Source organism: Andrena cerasifolii, chromosome 16 (genome assembly GCF_050908995.1).
Source record: "Andrena cerasifolii isolate SP2316 chromosome 16, iyAndCera1_principal, whole genome shotgun sequence".
NCBI lineage: Eukaryota > Metazoa > Arthropoda > Insecta > Hymenoptera > Andrenidae > Andrena > Andrena cerasifolii.
Window position 1 is genome coordinate 6,788,156 of NC_135133.1, and position 19,035 is coordinate 6,807,190.

General features: G+C 36.4%; 2 protein-coding genes across 10 annotated transcripts; one reads left to right on the forward strand and one right to left on the reverse strand.

Moving 5' to 3' along the window:
- Positions 1 to 84: 84 nt before the first annotated feature.
- Positions 85 to 7,390, reverse strand: LOC143377532 (uncharacterized). Of its 2 annotated transcripts, none has more exons than XM_076828884.1 (12): positions 7,115 to 7,390; positions 6,240 to 6,373; positions 4,593 to 4,856; positions 4,310 to 4,524; positions 3,916 to 4,192; positions 3,564 to 3,858; positions 3,216 to 3,498; positions 2,798 to 3,154; positions 2,561 to 2,710; positions 2,388 to 2,503; positions 2,182 to 2,314; positions 85 to 2,096 (listed from the first exon to the last, which is right to left on the reverse strand). In XM_076828884.1, the coding sequence occupies exons 1-12, from the start codon at positions 7,168 to 7,170 to the stop codon at positions 1,839 to 1,841; spliced, it is 2,538 nt and encodes an 845-aa protein (XP_076684999.1). In that variant the 5' UTR covers positions 7,171 to 7,390; the 3' UTR covers positions 85 to 1,838. The 2 variants fall into 2 exon arrangements, with proteins under 2 accessions (XP_076684999.1, XP_076684998.1); XM_076828883.1 differs by having other exon boundaries at positions 3,916 to 4,234.
- On the forward strand, positions 5,937 to 18,837 carry Nc73ef (oxoglutarate dehydrogenase Nc73EF). Of its 8 annotated transcripts, none has more exons than XM_076828865.1 (17): positions 5,937 to 6,149; positions 8,043 to 8,297; positions 8,382 to 8,591; positions 11,431 to 11,533; positions 11,972 to 12,034; positions 13,163 to 13,418; positions 13,500 to 13,734; positions 13,817 to 13,996; positions 14,083 to 14,263; positions 14,348 to 14,628; positions 14,702 to 14,930; positions 15,024 to 15,302; positions 15,388 to 15,566; positions 15,644 to 16,078; positions 16,154 to 16,308; positions 16,764 to 16,901; positions 17,082 to 18,837. In XM_076828865.1, the coding sequence occupies exons 2-17, from the start codon at positions 8,049 to 8,051 to the stop codon at positions 17,179 to 17,181; spliced, it is 3,273 nt and encodes a 1,090-aa protein (XP_076684980.1). In that variant the 5' UTR covers positions 5,937 to 6,149; positions 8,043 to 8,048; the 3' UTR covers positions 17,182 to 18,837. The 8 variants fall into 8 exon arrangements, with proteins under 8 accessions (XP_076684980.1, XP_076684984.1, XP_076684982.1 ...); XM_076828866.1 differs by lacking the exon at positions 5,937 to 6,149 and adding an exon at positions 6,744 to 6,889; XM_076828869.1 differs by lacking the exon at positions 11,972 to 12,034 and having other exon boundaries at positions 5,938 to 6,149.
- The last annotated feature ends 198 nt before the right edge of the window (positions 18,838 to 19,035 follow it).

Genomic DNA, 19,035 nt, shown 5'->3' on the forward strand with positions numbered 1-19,035 from the left:
TTGAGTTTATAGCGTGTCAAATACATGAACGAATGAAATGCTTTGCGAATTCGATTACCGTGGAAGCGCGCTGATGGGGTACGCTTTCCTCTTTTTTTTAAACGATTTCGAAGAAATTACGAAGCTGCTACATTTGAACTTGAATATCAAAGCGACCCCGTCTGTTTTCCTTCTTTGCGCTAATCCATTTCGCACACTCGCACGGAAAACTGATTTCTTCGGATACTTTCGGACAATTGAGATTTGTCGTAAATTTTATCCTGCTGAGACGGGACAAGCGGAGCAAAAGATAAAGTGAACGATTCTTCTTTAGACCAAAGCATTTTTTAGTCTGTGATATATAATATGAGAGATATACTACTTTTGTTAATATGGGGGAGATAGTGTGTGTGAGAAGGGCTTAATTTACTTTCGTTTTTCGTCATGAAAACGATTTCTTAACTTAAGGTGAACGTTTCTTGGCAGCCTCCTTTGTAGAAAGTGATCGAGATCGATGATCTGTTTAAGAGATCACAAAGCAAATGGTATTTAAATAAGTAACGCTGCACTCTTTCGTGGAAAAACGAGTTGAAATGACATTAACCGAACGCGGAGAACTCGACAACTTAGTGTTCTATTAATTTTATACAGGCACTTAATTTTAAAGAAACTGCGAACTTTGAGTAAATTAATAGTTGGCAAATGTTACTTACACGTTAATTATACACGAAAGTAAAGAAGTTGCTTTTCAAAGGGGCAGCATTGTAATGTGCAATTCTTCTCCGCGATTTCTAGTGCTTATAACGACTCGTATTCTTGAAGAACTGTCGCAAAAGAGAACTTGTTTTATGCATAGCGTCACAGAAGTATTTTATTTCACAGTAGATTTTGCGTGTTCGAACAGTGACCTTTAAGGTAGTAGAGGAAAAGGAGTATTAGAAGTACGATAACATTTTATATTAACGTTATCTAAGATACATTTTGTAGATTGTAGAAGCGACGTGTCTTCACGCGTATAACAATAAAAACGCCTGATTCTGTGTATATAGTTGCTTGAGAGATACTTCAAGACAAAATCAAATTGGAACTCCAATATTCATTGAAAACAATTTAAAGCTAGGCACGAGCGAACGTGATTCCCGAGATGGATCGATTACGATTTTTCACGACGCGACGTACCTATCTAGAAAGTAACGTTGACGCTGAAAGACAAAGATCGAAGCGTTACGGTAAGTTTTTTGTTCGTACACACATACATGTATTAGAAATAGGTATGTTCACATTGACAGTAAAAAAAGGGATACAAGGAGCGAATGACGCCTAGAAAAATATTAATTATCCTTGGCGATTATAAACGTGTGATTATGTATATACATATATATGGTATGTAAAAGCAGTTGCATACACAAATACATAAAACCATACACGCATACGAATCAATATTATACAAGAAGTAGCGCGCAGAATCAAATAAAACAAAAGTATGATCTGCTAAATGTAATAGACTCATTGTAATCTAAGTCCCAGTAATCCCTTTTTAAACTTAAATATTATAATGTACAATGTTACACGACAAACCCTTTGCTACAAAAACTGAATTATTTGTTTAAGAGAGAATACTATAAATTTTTTATTCACCTTGAACTGTGTATTTTACATGTTAAGTTTCTATTAAATTTTAGATCTGCATTTGCGACGATTACAATGAACAACACCTCCATTGCGGAAGACAGGCGCCGCCGCGACCTAGATCAGTACCTGTCTTAGGTTCGTTTTGTCTACATACATACGTACATGCGGGAAGGATTTGAATAGTTACCATGTAATAAATAAATCGACTTACATCTGATGCACTCTTGTCACGATGACAGTTGCTTCTGAAATGTTTGTATTTGCCGCAAGAGTCCGGCTAGCCGAATAGAAGTAGGTTGTTTAGTTGGGATAATGGTACTTCCTACTCTATTATTAGATTTTTGGAGATTCGATCCATAAGACTTAGATAACGTAAATGGCATGGACGAGTAAATTTTGTTTGGCCCAAGTGGAACTTCACTCGATATGCAGACAAAACTATTCCTTTCCTGTAGTACTCTCATTTGTTGTTTTAATGACATTACCTGACGGAAAAATTAGAATTGAACATAAAAATAACATTATAGACACCCTGTAGCGTCGTAATCTAAAGATACAATATTGTTTCACCTCTTTATACAAATTAACAACAGCATTTATCTCATCTTCTTTCGTGTTTAAGTCCTTCTCCAAATTCTGTATCTCCTCTTCTAAATCTTTAGTGTTCGACTTCTCTGCTTTTGCTTGTAATTTCTCATATTTCCTATAACCAATTGGAAAAATAATCAATTTGCTAGAATTTGTGGTACTTTACTATTAGTTAGAGTAACTCTCACGTGTTCATTTCTTCAAATTGATCATGAAGATTAACGAGCACTTCTCGTATCCCGTTTGCGCTTTGAGATTGGTTGATCGATTGGGTGCTGTGAACCTCCATATTATGTACATTATCCTGTAAAAATTTTCTGTTAAAATTTTCAACAATTCTATCCACTTACATTGATTTTACTTGTTCGGATTTTGCTCGCATCTCCGGCACTTCCATTTGCGTCTTTACATTTTGCTGGGACGAAAATAATTTGAATAGTGTAGCATTGCCCGTGCTGCCTGATATTTGTGCTGTATTGCACTTGTTCAATCGATTCTCTGATCTGATATTCTGCAAGTAATAGGTTCTTATATTTCAAACGGAAATACCTACTTCTCGCGATAAATGCTTGCAACGTTCTCCCTTTTCAAAGCCAACCTTTTTTTCATGGAAATTCTCGTTTTTATCCTCGTTATCTTTAATCGTTTCCTGTAGATTCTGGCATTGCTTTAAACTTGGCGTTAGTTTTAAATTAAAAGTACTTAATCCTTTTTTCTCATACTGTAGAGAGCCGCTTCCGTTTTCACATAAATACTCGGGATCATTCATAAATGAAAATTCCTTTTGTACAGATGTGGCCATCATTTGAGAGCTCATATGAGACAGTTTACTACATTGATCGGTTATTTGCTTCATGAGAATTGATACAGGTTTTATGCCTCTGCTAACTTTACGAATGAGAAGTGGAGTAACTCCATTTACTGTGGGTTGCCTTGTTTTCATTATACTTAGAACCTTTTGAATAATAAAAGACTATAATAGTGAATATTTTACAGTTTCGCATCAACCAACGTACTTGCTGAATATTTAAACCTAAATTGTGACTCGGAGTTATAGAGGTACCCACTACGAAGGGTATGTTTCTAAAATTGAATCTACTGAAGTACGAACGGTTTACTCTTTTTAATTTCGAAGCCAAAGTCGGCATCTCATAATTACGAGTATTCATTGGGTTGCAGTACAATGCCTGTGTAACTGAATGTTCACACTCGGGTGATTTGCATTTCTCCAATGCGTATGCTGGGTTTGTTGCAACTTCTAAATTGCAATCTTCGTCACAGGCATTCGTACTTTGTCCTCTAAAACGAGAATATGTATCATACCTATAATTATTATCCTCGCAGTCACTCTTAGTACAACTTACTCTGCTTTCGGTTTAAATTGATATTGTCCCTGAGAACTATCTTGTCCATTATCTTCGCTGACATTAACATTACGCTGGTAATTACCATTCTCACACTTTGTCTTTGCCGGCACGGTGTGCTGTTTATTTGCAGCTGAAGATAATCTGTTAACACAGTTCGTAAGGCGATCGATTTTCGAGTGTTTGCCAGTAATAACAGGAGTGCTGCCACTTTTTGCTGCCTTATTATGATAAATTTCAACTACTTCGTTGGAAGTCTGAATAGGCTTTAATATATGACGATTAGCCGCATTATCTGAAACGTGCATAAGTATCAGTATTCAATTCTGAAAAGAATAATTCTACATCATACTTTTCTGCTTTCGCTTCTTTGTATCCTTTCTTCCTAAGAAATTTGTATCTCTCGTTGCCACGGTACTTTTTGAAATTGAGCAATGTAGTTTTCTTCTTCGTTTCTTCAATTTTAAGGAGACCATCTCGTCTAACTTGCACAAGGAATCTTTCTTGCTCGACAGGGTGGAAGATCCTACCTTTTCTTTCTTTTTCGCAACTTTATTTCTTCCTAAAGATCCGGCTTTTCCATTGCAGAAATTGTTCAGTTTAATCTCATCCCTTGCAGAAGAAACCTCCTGAAGCAAAATTTTGTTGGGACTGTCATCGTATTCTGTACACTGTCGATGAAATTTTAGCAATTCATTAGGGAAAACATTTGGCTCTAAAGTACACGTAAACATGACACGTATTACCTTGATTTTATGAAGTGGCGATAATGACCTGGATACAGTGTGCGTACTTTGTGGAAGGCTATAAGTTCTAGGTGTAAGCGCAGTTACTTCAGATGTTGTTTCTTTCTGTGTACTTGAATTTTCTACCTTTTCTCCCTTGTGGTGCACATTAATTTTTGGTAAAATGTTTTTCAACACTGGGCTTGGCTCACATGAGTTACACTTTTCAGCGTCATCTAAAACAAACACTATTTTTAAACAAGTTTCAACTAAATAAACAGCATGGCTAAGTATCCTCTAGCACCATTGTCATCTATAAATGCAACTTGGTTGTCAGAAAAGTTTTCTAAAAAGTTATCATAATCCATCGGTTTGGAAATTCCAACTTCGCCATTATCTAAAACCGTCATTTGACAATCGTGGCAGTTAAGGCTATCAAAAGATTTCTTGACTTCTGGAATATCTGGTTGTATGTCGTGCCACAACATTTTCATGTATTCCATGTGGGATTTTAAGGAGTCGCATCTTGTGCTCGTGTAACAAAGCCATTCCTCCAACTTTTTTTTATCTAAATGAATGAAAACAGGCATATTAACATTGAATTGTCACTAAATTTGTTAGATATTTTTATACCATTTATTGAAGATACAATGTATGTTTAAAATGTGTTCTAAGAGTTGCATTTTGTCCGGTACACGGTATAACAAATCAAGATATTACAAATGTGTAATTACCAGTAAAGCATTTCTTTGCGTTACTGACATCCATATTCTTTTTTTTTTTTAGTTAAATAAATGTCATAGTTTAACTATCAAATAAACCGCCGTAAGTAAGTTTAATAGAAAACTCGGCAATATTATAACAAGTAAAAAGAAATTTGTAACAATACAAAGGTAAAAGGGATCTATAAAAATTTGCAGAAACAGAATTCGCAGGTTACACTTCTATAGCTAATCGATTACATTTTTGTGCGTAAATCTTTTGTTTTCGATCCGTTCTTCTTTCGTCAAAAGAAAGTCGTTTTGTGTCGAATTTTGATCTTTGTCAAAGCTTTTAACACTTTGTTATTAACTTTTTCTTAGATATGTTATATAGCTCTCCGAATCGTTATGAATAGTTTTATTAATCGTTAAGTTATTAGGTTTCTGCTTGAAGAATTATATCTTTAGTAATTTACAATATAATTACAAGAATCACACAATGATATAAAGCAACTAAATTGTTTTTAAATTGAAGCAGGAATTCTGTCGAGGTAATAGAAATACAGAAGCTTCGCGGGCAGTAGTTTGAAAGTGAGCGGGATGCGGTTGCGCGCGCCCAGCCACTAGCTCAGATCAGCTCAGATTATACGCGCCTGTCAGTAGCGCTTCAGCCACTGGGCGCGCACGACGTAAGTTTGGGGTTGCGCAATTTTTAGCAATTTTTAGGTTAGTGTAGTGAATACTACTTGTGTTAGTGTCGTAGTTAGGAAACGCTTTTGTAAACTATGTAGTGAGCAAATTAATCAATTGTTAATTGTGCTACAACTATTAATAGCTAACATTTCGAGATTTACGAAACGCAATGTGAATACGATATAACTCGTAGTGAATATGATTTCATACGAGGTGTGTAGTGAATCGTAGCGAGTTTGTAACAAATTTAACATCTGTAGAATAAATAGCCTAAAGAACAGTCTAGAGAAAAGCGCGGCAGCCAATCAGTGGTTCAAATCGAATTATTTCAATCATCAGCTTGCGATGTTCGGTCGTTAGGAGCGCTGTGGTCTGCACGCTGGATATATTTTAAGAAGACGTAGTTCGGTCTACTTGTGAGTTGCAAATGGTGGACGGCCTGTCATCGTTGGTTGCGTTAACATCAGGTACGTGAATTTCTGCTTTATCTACGATTAATCTTTTATTTTTGTCAGTAAAATGAAACGATTATATACCCCTGAATGATCATTCATTACCGTGTAAAAAATGCAAGTCCCACGGGCATGCATAATCCTTCCGTGACTGAAATCTTTCTTCGGTTACGTAAAATTGTGGCATCAGACGAAAATAGTCACCTGACTCGACGAACGCGGTTACCTTTCCCTTATTTCTGGAATAATAAATGATAATCGGAAGCGATTCAGATCCTTTTGCGTGGTTAAAGTATATCCTCGGGGTTTCCTAAACAAGCTTATAAAATAATATATTACAAAAATATCAGGCTTTACGTATACGTACGTATAAATGCAGTTGTGTAATCGCTATATGTGTTTCATACGATATAACTAATCCTGTTTATTCTTTCGTGACTTTCGTTCGAACAAATCTTTTTTTAGATTTTCTTCGCAGCTTTATTATGTGAATGTATAGTTTATATATTTCGACGGATTGACGTTTAACCACGTTTTCGAGGCGTGTGTCACATGGTCACTGACACTGCCTCATTGGCGAAGGGAATGCTTTCGATTGTCGGTACTAGTACGATTATTCTAAGCGTTTAAAATATGTTTCGACCGGCTTTATTCTTAATCGCGGAATCCACGAGACGGTAGCTACAAATTTTCACAGATTTAGAAAGTAAGCTCGAGATTGCCGGCGATTTCGTGAAAATCGTGAGAAGGAAAAGGTTAGTGGAAATTAGGTCAATGTCTTGTCACGCCTATCTCTTAGCATTGACTATCGACGTCTCGTTCGAAATTTGAAGTACTCCTAGCGAACGCTATGTTGATAGATCATGTAATATATTGGAAACATTGATAATTTCTTATCGTATTGTATACACATGGCATTAGTAGTACCAATTCAGTGGTATGGTTTTTAATTTGAATTACATCATACGGCATGCGATTACCGTAAATTTAAAACAAGTTCTGATATCAGGGATTGTGATGTAATCTCTCTTATCATTGATTTCTACGTATATCTGCACCTTATGTCACAACAATAAGATAGAGTACATAGTCTACCCCGATTTTCTGCGACCTGTTATGACTTTCCTATGATGTGTTATGACGGTCATGCGTTGTGTTATGACTTTCCTGCTGCCTTATCTAGGTAATATTAGTCACTCCTTCCGATTGATTAGTTTAGTTGCTCCTACCAGACTGCGTTGCAACATACATTTCACATTCCTCTCTATTAGCTATTCCTACACATGCAATTCTACAATGCTATATGCTGTGATTTCTTCTGAATATCATGCACAGTGTAGAGAGTCATTGGTTTCGTCATATATCCAGTTTTAAAGTTGGCACTGCGCACATAATTGTGCAATTAGGAGCTGCAATTAAAATAAAAAGGAATTTTAAAAATATTTTCCTAGAAATAGATCAAAGTCTAGCCAAGAAGCGTCATAAGCAAAATGTACTTTATACACAATAGTATGATGCAATTTGTTGCAATATCAATGCAACATGGATAATGATTGTTACTTCCTGCTGATCTTTGCGCAGCAGAAGCAAAGCTCAAAAGTTAAATGGCACAATAGAACATTCGTATATTTTGGTTGGCATAGATAAGGACTAGGAATCAGAATTGATAAAAGTGGAAGGTTTATCGGTATCTTCTTTGTGAATGGATAAAGTACATTGAAATCTTTGTAGACCTTAATCATACTGATAAGGAACTCTTGTTTATCCGTGATTTCAGGCAGTATGCTTGCCATGTAAATGTCACCTTACATTCGTGTTTCTATAAGAATTGTATGATATAATTATATAACATAATTTTTTCTATACTTAATGTGTATATGTATTGTAACATGAAATTTGTTGATGCAGGTAAAAATGTATAAGGCAAGGACAGTAATTAGTACATTGGCCCCTTTGGCCCCACGTATGTGCGGGCCGGAGAGGTTCGCATCATGGTTAGTACGGGGCCACCCCCTGACCAGGACCACTCAGGTGCTGGTCACCGAACCGATCAGGCAATATAACAGCCGTGTAGCTACAGAACCTTTCCTCAACGGCTGCTCCAGTTCTTATGTAGAAGAAATGTATAACGCATGGCTGCAAGATCCCCACAGTGTACATGTGGTGAGAAATAAGTATAAATATACAGAATCATAACATTAATAACATCCTTTCGCGAATCTAATCATTTCCATTTCTTTTCTATAGTCCTGGGATTCATTTTTTCGTAGCAGTACTGCTGGAGCTGGACCGGGTCAAGCGTATCAGGCACCCCCTTCTCTTGCCCCGAGTCCTAACCAGATATCATTAGGAGCACTCTTACCGCTTGGAGGTGGATCACAGTTCGGCCAAATACCTGTCAATGAAAAGATTATTGACGACCATCTGGCTGTACAAGCTATTATTCGGTCTTACCAGGTATGACCATCTCGCTTTTTAAGTCTGGGTTAAAGGAACAATCACGTATATCAACAATATATTATGTTTCCAACTTGTCTGGTGCTTTCAACGATACGTTCTACTTTGTTATTGTGCTTATTGAATAGTTAGGGACAAGTTTATATTTTGCCTCTGATATGCCGACACTTTTTTCATGTAAATGTGTAATGTACGAAATGTTAAGTTCAAAAGACGTTTAAATTATTTTCGTGGCTACATGTTATATCAAAGCTTATAGTTGTTCCACTTAGATTTCGTTTTTCTGGTAAAATAAAAGAATTCCTATTATAACTGTCGAACGATAGTGTTCACGGCTATGTGAACGAATCGATATATTTTCTCTTGAACAAGTACTACTTAAATTTGAAAACATTAGAAACAGTATAGCATGTAATATAGAAACATTGTATGGATATGTTTTATGTTGAAGGGAAGTTTCACTATCATAATGCATGCATCACTAAATAAGCGTTTCTTTTCAATCGTTGTGCCCAACTTTTGGTTTTATTAGCAATTTACTTGTATCCATGATTTACATTGACATTTCAATTGCGTAACCGAGAAACGAACGTACGTTTTATAACTGTAAAAAGATGCAAAAGTTGGGATACTGCAAATTGGTACAGAAACACTTTCATTAGGGGCTATCATGTGTATGATAAAATAATCCATCATCAATATTTTATATTAAAGGTTTGAAGCATAAGTTAGGAGTCTAAAATCATTTTCAAACATTGCATAATAGCCTCATTTCATTTTAATGATATTAGGTGTTCATTGCATCTTTTACTTTAAGCATGGTTCTCAGTTTAAATACTCTCCAATCTAAGTGTTAGAATTTCACGGATTATATAATGCGAACTACATGTTCATTTGGTCATTGTTAATTAGTGGTCAAAGATTCTTGCATTTCTTCTTTTTCATAAGCAATGGAACAAGCAACATTTACATTGGTGTAATTAAGAAAAAAAGGAAAATCATATTAGAAAATAATTAATGTGCAGATGATAGACTAAAATAGGATAATTTTTATTAGCATAAGTAAAAGTTTAATATATGTAGATGTTTAATATGTTTATATTTTACATGGAAAAGGACGATTAGCTTTCTCCCCAAGTATTTCAACATTTTTTCTTCTATAAACTTGAAGACTAGAATTTTAACATACGATACTAGAGATTAGAGTTTGGAGATAAAATAGCTTTTGGCTGTACCCTTAATAGTACTACAACGTTTATAATTTTATAAAGTAGTGATACATAGTAAAATTTGACGAGTAGAAAGAACTATATACATTGGGGTCCTTTTGGGATTATTCATTGGCATATAGGCTCGAGGTCACTTAGTTGCTGATCTGGACCCACTGGGTATCATGCAAACAGACCTGATACACACACATTACGCAGCCCGCAAGGGGTCTCCTGAACAGGTTCTACGACAATATATGCTTGGTAAGGCTTTTTCCCACACCGGTTCCTTAAAAATATTATGTTAGTCACATATTATGTGTATCATAAGGTAAAGGTGTATCAAGAATGTAATATTTGCTATCGAAATATGTGACATTATATAACCGGTTTTTATATTTGTTTCCGTGGTTCTTTGTCCAAATTCACATGAATGTTAAAACATACAAATTGTTAAAGCTTTTAAAACACCTTCACCCAATATAGTATACATCACATTTCATCTCACATACATAAAGATCATAGTCTCTATCATACACATTAACTCCTTCTTATCTGGTTTCACATCTTTCTTCTTCTGATCTGATGCTCTATGTATCATATAATATGCAAACTTCTTATTTTAGACACATTTTTAAGACCAAGCAGCTTGCTTTATACATCTTAGCAATTGTATTATATCTCTTTGAAGGAACAAGTTATAGTTCCTGATTTTATATTATTTAAAACACGGCTTCAATAATTACGTAATAGTTTGGATATTTGATATGTACTTTATATAAAAACTTGATAATAATATATAATGGAGGTGTTGTTCCGTGTCTCTTAAAAAGAGTTGAGAAGGTGTTATGTGGATGTAGTTTCATGATTGTTTTTTACTGATACTGAAAATGTTGTTATTAGGAAGAATTAGGATATTCATTGATTTATATTTTGTGGTTTGTATCCATAATACATATGTATATCAATACATACCGAAGGATACTTGTAAACGGAGTTGTAGTTTTGCTTATTTTGTAGTGTGTGTGTTAGTATTTGTGATATCAATCGGAGAATAATATAAAGCCTAAATATGTGTAGACACATGTCTAAGGTAAGGAAAAATACTTGGAAATTCTTGCTTTGCATGCTTGTGAATGATGCTAGTCTTACCTTTGCTTTTACACGTTTGCGATTCATTGTTTGGAATGTTTATTTCTGGAACAATGTGCTATTAACTTATTCATGTCATGCTGTATTCATTTCGTCTTTTCTTTGGGAAGTGTTTTAGAACTTTATTGTCTCTGATCTGTTTAGTAGTTTAACAAATTTCGGGGTAATGAATAATAGGGACAAAGGCTATACAAATTAAGCACTTAAGAAGTTTAATAATGAAAGGCATGCGTGTAATATCAACATGCTTATCGTTACAATGTGTTCTTTTGCAATTACTGTGACATGATGTTTTTTTAAGGTAACATATATTTTTCTTTTCTTTTTTCTTTTCCATAACCATGTACCTGTTACCATAATTGACCTATGTTAAAACGAAACATCATGTACAGTAATTTATTTTAATATATGTAATGAGTTCATAAATTTAACAAATCCAAAACTACTTGGTTCGTATGAATGTGGCGTTAAATCGACAGATCCGTGGCCACCATATCGCTAAATTGGATCCACTCGGCATCAACAGCGCTGATCTTGATGATAGACACCCACAAGAGTTGCTCTATAATCATTATTCATTCGGTAAGCCCAAATGAACGTGTCTCTGCATAAATCAAAGGAATAAAGATACTACATGATTCATTTCAAATGATTTAATACACCAAAAAGGTATCAATGACTTCAGCTGTGTGTAACAAGCAAAATTTATCTTTACCGTTCATTTAACATACTTATCAGTTATTTTTTCATCGAAATGTTACACTTAATCTCGTTATTATTATTATTATTATTATTATTATTATTATTATTATTATTATTATCATTCATATTCCACCATCATATTTTCTTCCTGGACACAAAGTACAGCATTTTAAGTACGGTGCTAAGGATATTCTAAATTTCTCCAGCTTTACAATGATGGACTTTAAGAAGGTTTAAATTTAAAATTTAGTGTGTAAACGAAGACCTCACACAACCATTTGCTAATTTAATTATTCAGTTCAAGTCTAATGTCCACAGGAAACAGAACACGTACTACTTACTCGCAGGAACTACAATACCGAGTAGCTGCACTTATGAAAAGTATGTAAAAATTACAACCCAAATGGAAATTCTATTACAAGTTCTTTGTGAGTTGTTAGTACCGTTGGGAGGCGCTGGTTCATTATGGGATTACATAGTAATTGGTACTGTAGACAAATTCTAAAGGTGCTTGGGTCCTTCGCAGAAATATTGATCTAGAGAGTGCTATATTTTGCTGTAAAAATGTTTGTGCCAGGAATAACTTTTAAACATTTCCCGTGGAAGAATTAGAGGAGGCGTAGCAAATAAATAACATTATCATAACAATTAATCTGCAATAGTATAATAAACATTACGTTACACTTTCATAACGCATTATCGTTTGGGTCATAATTAATTTAAACTTCCTCTTTGGCTTCCTATTTTTTTCTTTTCTTTTAACGTTAAATGTTGTTTTCGTTTTATTGAAATTTTTCTAACACGATCCTTTGACCCTTTATATTTCCTCGTATTTTAGTTTATACTTTGTGTGACTGAAGATATGAGAACTCGTGTGTTGTATTTATTACATTCTTTTATTGCTACTTTAGTTATTTTTAATGGTTGTTTTTACTAATAACGCTTTGTCAAAGTTTACAGCTTGCATTTTACTCAAATTTTGTTTTCAGTTTTCCATTAATTTCTACTGTTATAAGTATTATGGAAGGTTTGTAATATACATGCGACCTTGCAGTTGTTGAGAATATTGTGCATGTGTGCACCATTTGCCAGATATTTTGCATATGTACACGTGCAGCATTATCGAAAAGAATTATTTGCATATTCATATAAGACAAATACATCAAGTACTGTCTTTGAGTTTCACATTATGTAAAGCTAATAGTAAAAATAATTTACATCAATCTTTTGCTTCACATACATTTTCAGTATCAGTCTTAAAGAACAGAATATGTATCAACTGAAAGTAATACAAGAAACAAGTAATGTGTTGTATAAAATGTATTGTACAAAATGATTGTAACATTTCATGCTATCATGTTAGGAGTGTGTAACGAATGCCATAGTTGTCGCAAGTGCAGCAAAAAGTACGTGACTTTTTAGAGCGAAAACGCGAAACTATAGCATTCCTCACGTTTACTTCCCTTTAAAAAAAAAACGAGCGAATATTTTATTGTTTCATTTCTACAGAGGAGTCGGACATGGATCGCATTTTCAAGTTGCCGTCCACCACCTTTATTGGGGGCAAAGACAAGTCATTGCCCCTTCGTGAAATCTTGAAAAGGCTCGAGTCTGCATATTGTGGTCACATTGGTGTGGAGTTCATGTTCATCAACTCCCTGGAGCAGTGTAATTGGATTCGACAGAAAATGGAGACACCAGGTGTTATGGAAATGACGAACGACGAAAGGAGGCTTATTTTGGCTAGATTAACACGCGCAACTAAGTATTTAATATTACAGCTATCAAATGTTCAGATCTTCGCGTAGCAGCGTGCTTAATCCTAACCGTTCTGTTATCGTTTCAGATTCGAGGCATTCCTTGCTCGCAAATGGTCGTCCGAGAAGAGATTTGGATTGGAAGGATGCGAAATTCTGATCCCCGCTATGAAGCAAGTGATCGATAAATCTACCGAGTTAGGTGTCGAGTCCATTGTCATGGGTATGCCGCATCGTGGTCGCCTGAATGTTCTCGCTAACGTTTGCCGTAAACCTTTAAGCCAAATATTCACCCAGTTTGCGGCCCTCGAAGCAGCCGACGATGTAAGCAAACAATGAATTATCTATGAACTTCCATCTGGTTATTCGTCAGTGTACTTTATGCAATCATGTCGCAACAAATTAGGGCTCTGGTGATGTAAAGTATCACTTGGGGACATACATCGAGCGTCTGAATCGCGTAACAAATAAGAATATTCGTTTGGCCGTTGTTGCGAACCCATCCCACTTGGAAGCCGTCGACTCGATAGTACAAGGGAAAACCCGCGCCGAACAATTCTATCGAGGTGATGGAGAAGGCAAGAAGGTACGGTATACAGAAAATATTTCACACTCCCGACGAATTCTGCTTCCTTTCAAGAGCCTTCTTCTAACCGAAATTGTTTAAAACAGGTCATGTCTATTCTTTTGCACGGCGATGCTGCATTCTGCGGGCAAGGTATCGTTTTTGAAACGATGCATTTGTCAGATCTGCCTGATTATACAACTCACGGTACCGTGCACATCGTGGTGAACAACCAGATTGGATTTACTACCGATCCTAGACATTCGCGATCGTCGCCGTACTGTACTGGTGAGCATCTGTCACGAGCGTAGAAATCGATATCGCTGACATTTTAAAATCCATTCCACTAAAATCAACGTTATCCTGCGATAGATGTTGCGAGAGTTGTCAACGCGCCTATTTTCCACGTGAATTCGGACGATCCGGAGGCGGTGATGCATGTCTGCAAAGTCGCTGCCGAGTGGAGGGCAACTTTCCACAAGGATGTCGTGATTGACATCGTGTCTTACAGACGAAACGGTCACAATGAAATAGACGAACCTATGTTCACGCAACCTTTGATGTACCGTAAAATTAAGAACACCCCGCCAGTTCTGGACAAGTATGCCAAGAGTCTAATCGACGATACCGTTGTCACCTCCGAAGAAGTTAAGGTACCGTGATAAGAGAACGTTTCAATTGGATAGATCCGCAGAACAGATCTCTTATGTTAACATTACTTTATAGGATGTTAAGGATAAGTATGAAAAGATCTGCGAAGAAGCGTATACTAATGCCAGGCAAGAGACGCACATCAAGTACAAGGACTGGCTAGATTCCCCGTGGTCTGGTTTCTTCGAAGGCAAAGACCCATTGAAGGTCTCTCCTACTGGCATCAAAGAAGACACGCTTGTTCACATTGGAAAGAAATTCTCGTCTCCGCCTCCTAATGCTGCTGAGTTTGTAATTCACAAGGGTAAATATCGTTTCGATGGTGTATACATGATCCCAAGCCTAGTTTTAGTAACTCGAAATCACTTTAAGCGGCGAACTATTAAATGATTTACAGGTATCGAGCGAATTCTCAAGTCTCGCATGGAAATGATCGAAGCTCGAACGGTTGATTGGGCTCTTGGCGAAGCGATGGCTTTCGGTTCCCTTCTTAAAGAGGGCATTCACGTTAGATTGTCGGGTCAAGATGTAGAGCGAGGAACCTTTTCCCACAGGCATCACGTGCTCCACCATCAGACCGTGGACAAGGCTACTTACAGACCACTCTGCTACCTTTACCCAGATCAGGCTCCGTATACTGTGTGCAACAGCTCTCTGTCAGAGTTTGGTGTACTTGGTAATCACGCTCAAATTCTTCGTACTTGTTTCACGATTATATCGTGATAAATAAAACTAACGCGGCTATCTTTCTCAATTCTCAGGATTTGAATTGGGTTATTCTATGACAAATCCTAATGCATTGGTTTGCTGGGAAGCTCAGTTCGGCGACTTCAACAACACTGCGCAGTGTATAATCGATCAGTTTATCAGCAGCGGACAAGCTAAATGGGTGCGTCAATCTGGCCTCGTTATGTTGCAACCTCACGGGCTTGAAGGGATGGTGAGTTAATTGTGTAAAGTCTTTATAAACTTTTGAATACTTGTAGACAAGAAACAATATGTTTAAATTCTTTCTAGGGTCCGGAACATTCGAGCGCTCGCTTGGAACGTTTCCTCCAAATGTCTGCTGACGATCCCGACTATTTCCCTCCTGAAAGCGAAGAATTCGCTGTTCGCCAGCTGCACGATATTAACTGGATCGTGGCTAATTGCAGTACACCCGCGAATTTATTCCACATTTTAAGGAGACAGATTGCGTTGCCATTTAGAAAGCCTTTGATTATAATGACCCCGAAGTCGCTACTTCGTCATCCAGAAGCGAAATCCAGTTTCGACTTGATGACTGAGGACACGGAGTTCCTTAGAGTGATACCGGAAGAAGGTGCAGCTTCTCAAAATCCCAGTAACGTTAAAAGAGTGCTGTTTTGTTCTGGTAAAGTCTACTATGACCTGAAGAAAGCACGCACGGAGAAACAAATGGACGATAAAGTCGCTATTGCGAGAGTTGAACAGGTAAATAATCAAACAAAGCTATTAGTAATAATGACTTCGATTTATTAAATATTTCTTTATTTATTCTCTTTACAGATTTCACCCTTCCCATATGATTTGGTTAAGAAGGAATCAGCTAAATATCCCAATGCAGATCTCGTGTGGGCCCAGGAAGAACATAAGAATCAGGGCGCGTGGACATACGTCCAACCTCGATTCCATACAGCCCTTAACGGAACCCGCTCCGTATCGTAAGTATCTGTCATAAAGTTTAAAAATTTCGTCTCGTGTATGTATGGACAATTAATGATAAGATATTGTGATTTCTATTAGTTTTAACGAACACCGTCCTTATACTTATTTTCGTTTTCTATAATATGGCACACATGAACTCGTGTATTCATTTGACGTCGTGTAGTGTGAAATTTCTGGTCAAACTTTATTTCCGAAAGTACGTGATCAAATGCGTTGTTATCAGAATTTGTTTTTTTTTTCATACCTCTAGCTGTCCACATGGCCCACGTTTTTCACTTTGTCACTATGTATTGCGTTTACAACGCAAATTGAATAATCTTGATACATGTTATGACATCACGAATATGCAATATGCTTACGCACTAAGTTTGTTAAATTCGAAATATCAATAACTGTTTTTTGCGCGATTCTTTTTTTTTTAAACAAAGTAAAAACTTGGGCCATGTTACAGCGGCGGAAGTACGTCAGGCAAGAGTGAGGGTAGCGGAGGGTGGTTTAGTGGTCTGTTTTCTTCAACTAAACCAGTGACACCAACTGTGTCCGAGCCGCAGTCTATAGAAACAGATAAAGCGAAAGAAAGAACAGTGAGGTAATGTTAATCCCAGCATTTGATTCGGTCATTTGGCGGTTATGGATGATAATTCTTATGGACTGTTTATCTTCGTTTACGTCCTCGCTTCAATAGACGTAGATGCTAAAATGCAATTACAACGGGATGAATTGTCTTTTGTAGTTGCGATTAATCAGTGGATTTGCTTTTCTGTTTCAGGTACATTGGTCGCCCAACGGGAGCATCGCCAGCGACAGGAAGCAAAATGCAGCACCTCAAAGAACTCAAACAATTGATCGACGACTCTTTTAATGTTTAATTACCCTTCGTAGCACTATGTAGAACACACATTTTATTTATTTCCTCGCATATATTTGTTATATTCCCTTTGCCCTGCTCTACATACACCGTTCCAGAGATCAACCGGTAGTTGACATAATTTCTCCATTTCTGATTCATTTATAGAATTACAACACGCGCGAACATTTCCTCCGCGATTCTTTACTCCTGTCGTGAGTTGCGATTAATTTTAAATCATTGACTCTTTGCTTTTGAAATGTTCTTTTTGCAGGTGTCGTGGTTGATGAGATTAGAAGGGTACGATTGGATGAAAGCTGTGGAAACCGAGACATGTTATACCGGTATATACAAATTGCTCTTTCCTTTATGGCTGTAGATACTTGGTTAGGGTAACGCTTGATCGCAATGAGTAATCCATGTAAACGTATGCACTTCATTCTCGTTTAATGTTTGAATGCGGTTCTGTATATATATACTTTTTCTCTTCCTCTTTTCTTTAAGTACGTGACATATTTATGTTAGTATGTGAGCTGAGTGTGGAGCACGGCGTATGTTTGAGTTTACCGGGATTTCTTATTATGTAAATATATCGAAAATAGGAAAATTACATTACTTAGTACGAAAATTCTCGACATGCTTTACTCATTGCTTGGCCGGCAAAGCTTACACAAACGAATGTCGTATCGCTTGAAAATGTTCGCGCGTCAACCACTCTATTTTATTTTTGTTAATATGTCGATAAAGTAACATTACGAGACGAGTAAGATTAAGGAGAAAGTATTATTTTTAATTTATATAACATTTTACGCAGAGCGTAAATGTACCGGTAGTTGCGACTACGGAGTTTTAAACGAAACTTTTCGGGGCTAAGCTACGGGTATATACGGCGATTTTTTTATTTGTTTATTTATGCCGTCGCGCAAGACAGCCAATCAATTTAATTTTTTTATCGTCGCTCTATTTTTATAAAAAATTAAATGATTGGCAGGGCGGCAGAATTACACAAGAGGTCAAGCTGTAGCGTTAAACTCGGTCGCGAGACGTACGAAAATTTAGGCCCGCTGAAATATAGCGAGAAAGATGGATGCTGCATCGACGAAATCGAGTTGTAACGTTGCTCTTCGAAAAGTTTCAACAACTTCTCCTTTCTGAGAAGAGTGATGAGAGTAGAAAACAAATTACTAGTATTAGCGAATATTTAGAAAATAATTCTAACATTATTACACTTAAGCCAACAGAATGCGTTGGTTGCTGCATAGTCTGCGAGGGCACAGTATTTATATTCTTCTACGTACGAATTGTTTCAAGGATGGGTCCTGTCAATGGAATATTCCCTGTACTGTGCCGTTAATTGGCAAATATTGTATCGAATTTCACCCGATTTGAAATTGAATTGTCACCTTCTGTTCGACTCTGATAACAAAACAATAGTATTACGATATTTCAAGACCCGCTAGGATGTCATAGATGCAATATGCCCCGGTACCAGACGCGGTACTATTATTCCACCCATCGTTTCTTGTTATTATATGCATAATAACTACGATACAGGCATGTAGGCTTTAATAATAAAGATCAATCAGTCGGAGTTATTCATGAGAAGAAATTGAAATTTGATTTAGTACGATGTGGATTGTAGCACCTTTAATAATTGAATTAAATTTGTGTTCGTATATTACTTGATATTTATTCAAAGCTTTGTTTCTATATACCTAATGTTACTTTTCTTTTACAGTCACCTAAGTTGGTTGTGAATGGTGTGGTGGATAAATAACGAAATGATACCTGTTTTATGGACACGAAAGGAAAGAATTGTTACACTTTGAAAATTCAACATCAACTGGATATAACGTTCAGAGTATCTCCTATTAAT

What these genes read in the sequence shown, in the direction of transcription:
- LOC143377532 (XM_076828883.1), bottom strand. Translation starts at nt 7,170, where the DNA reads ATGATAAGAGAGATTACATCACAATCCCTGATATCAGAACTTGTTTTA. An exon ending in GGACTTGCATTTTTTACACG is followed by an intron (nt 4,857 to 6,239) that starts GTAATGAATGAT and finishes TCATTCATTTAG; the next exon opens with ATAAAAAAAAGTTGGAGGAA. An exon ending in CAATTTAAACCGAAAGCAGA is followed by an intron (nt 3,499 to 3,563) that starts GTAAGTTGTACT and finishes TTCTCGTTTTAG; the next exon opens with AGGACAAAGTACGAATGCCT.
- Nc73ef (XM_076828865.1), top strand. Translation starts at nt 8,049, where the DNA reads ATGTATAAGGCAAGGACAGTAATTAGTACATTGGCCCCTTTGGCCCCA. An exon ending in GTGATGGAGAAGGCAAGAAG is followed by an intron (nt 13,997 to 14,082) that starts GTACGGTATACA and finishes TGTTTAAAACAG; the next exon opens with GTCATGTCTATTCTTTTGCA. An exon ending in GTCAGAGTTTGGTGTACTTG is followed by an intron (nt 15,303 to 15,387) that starts GTAATCACGCTC and finishes CTCAATTCTCAG; the next exon opens with GATTTGAATTGGGTTATTCT.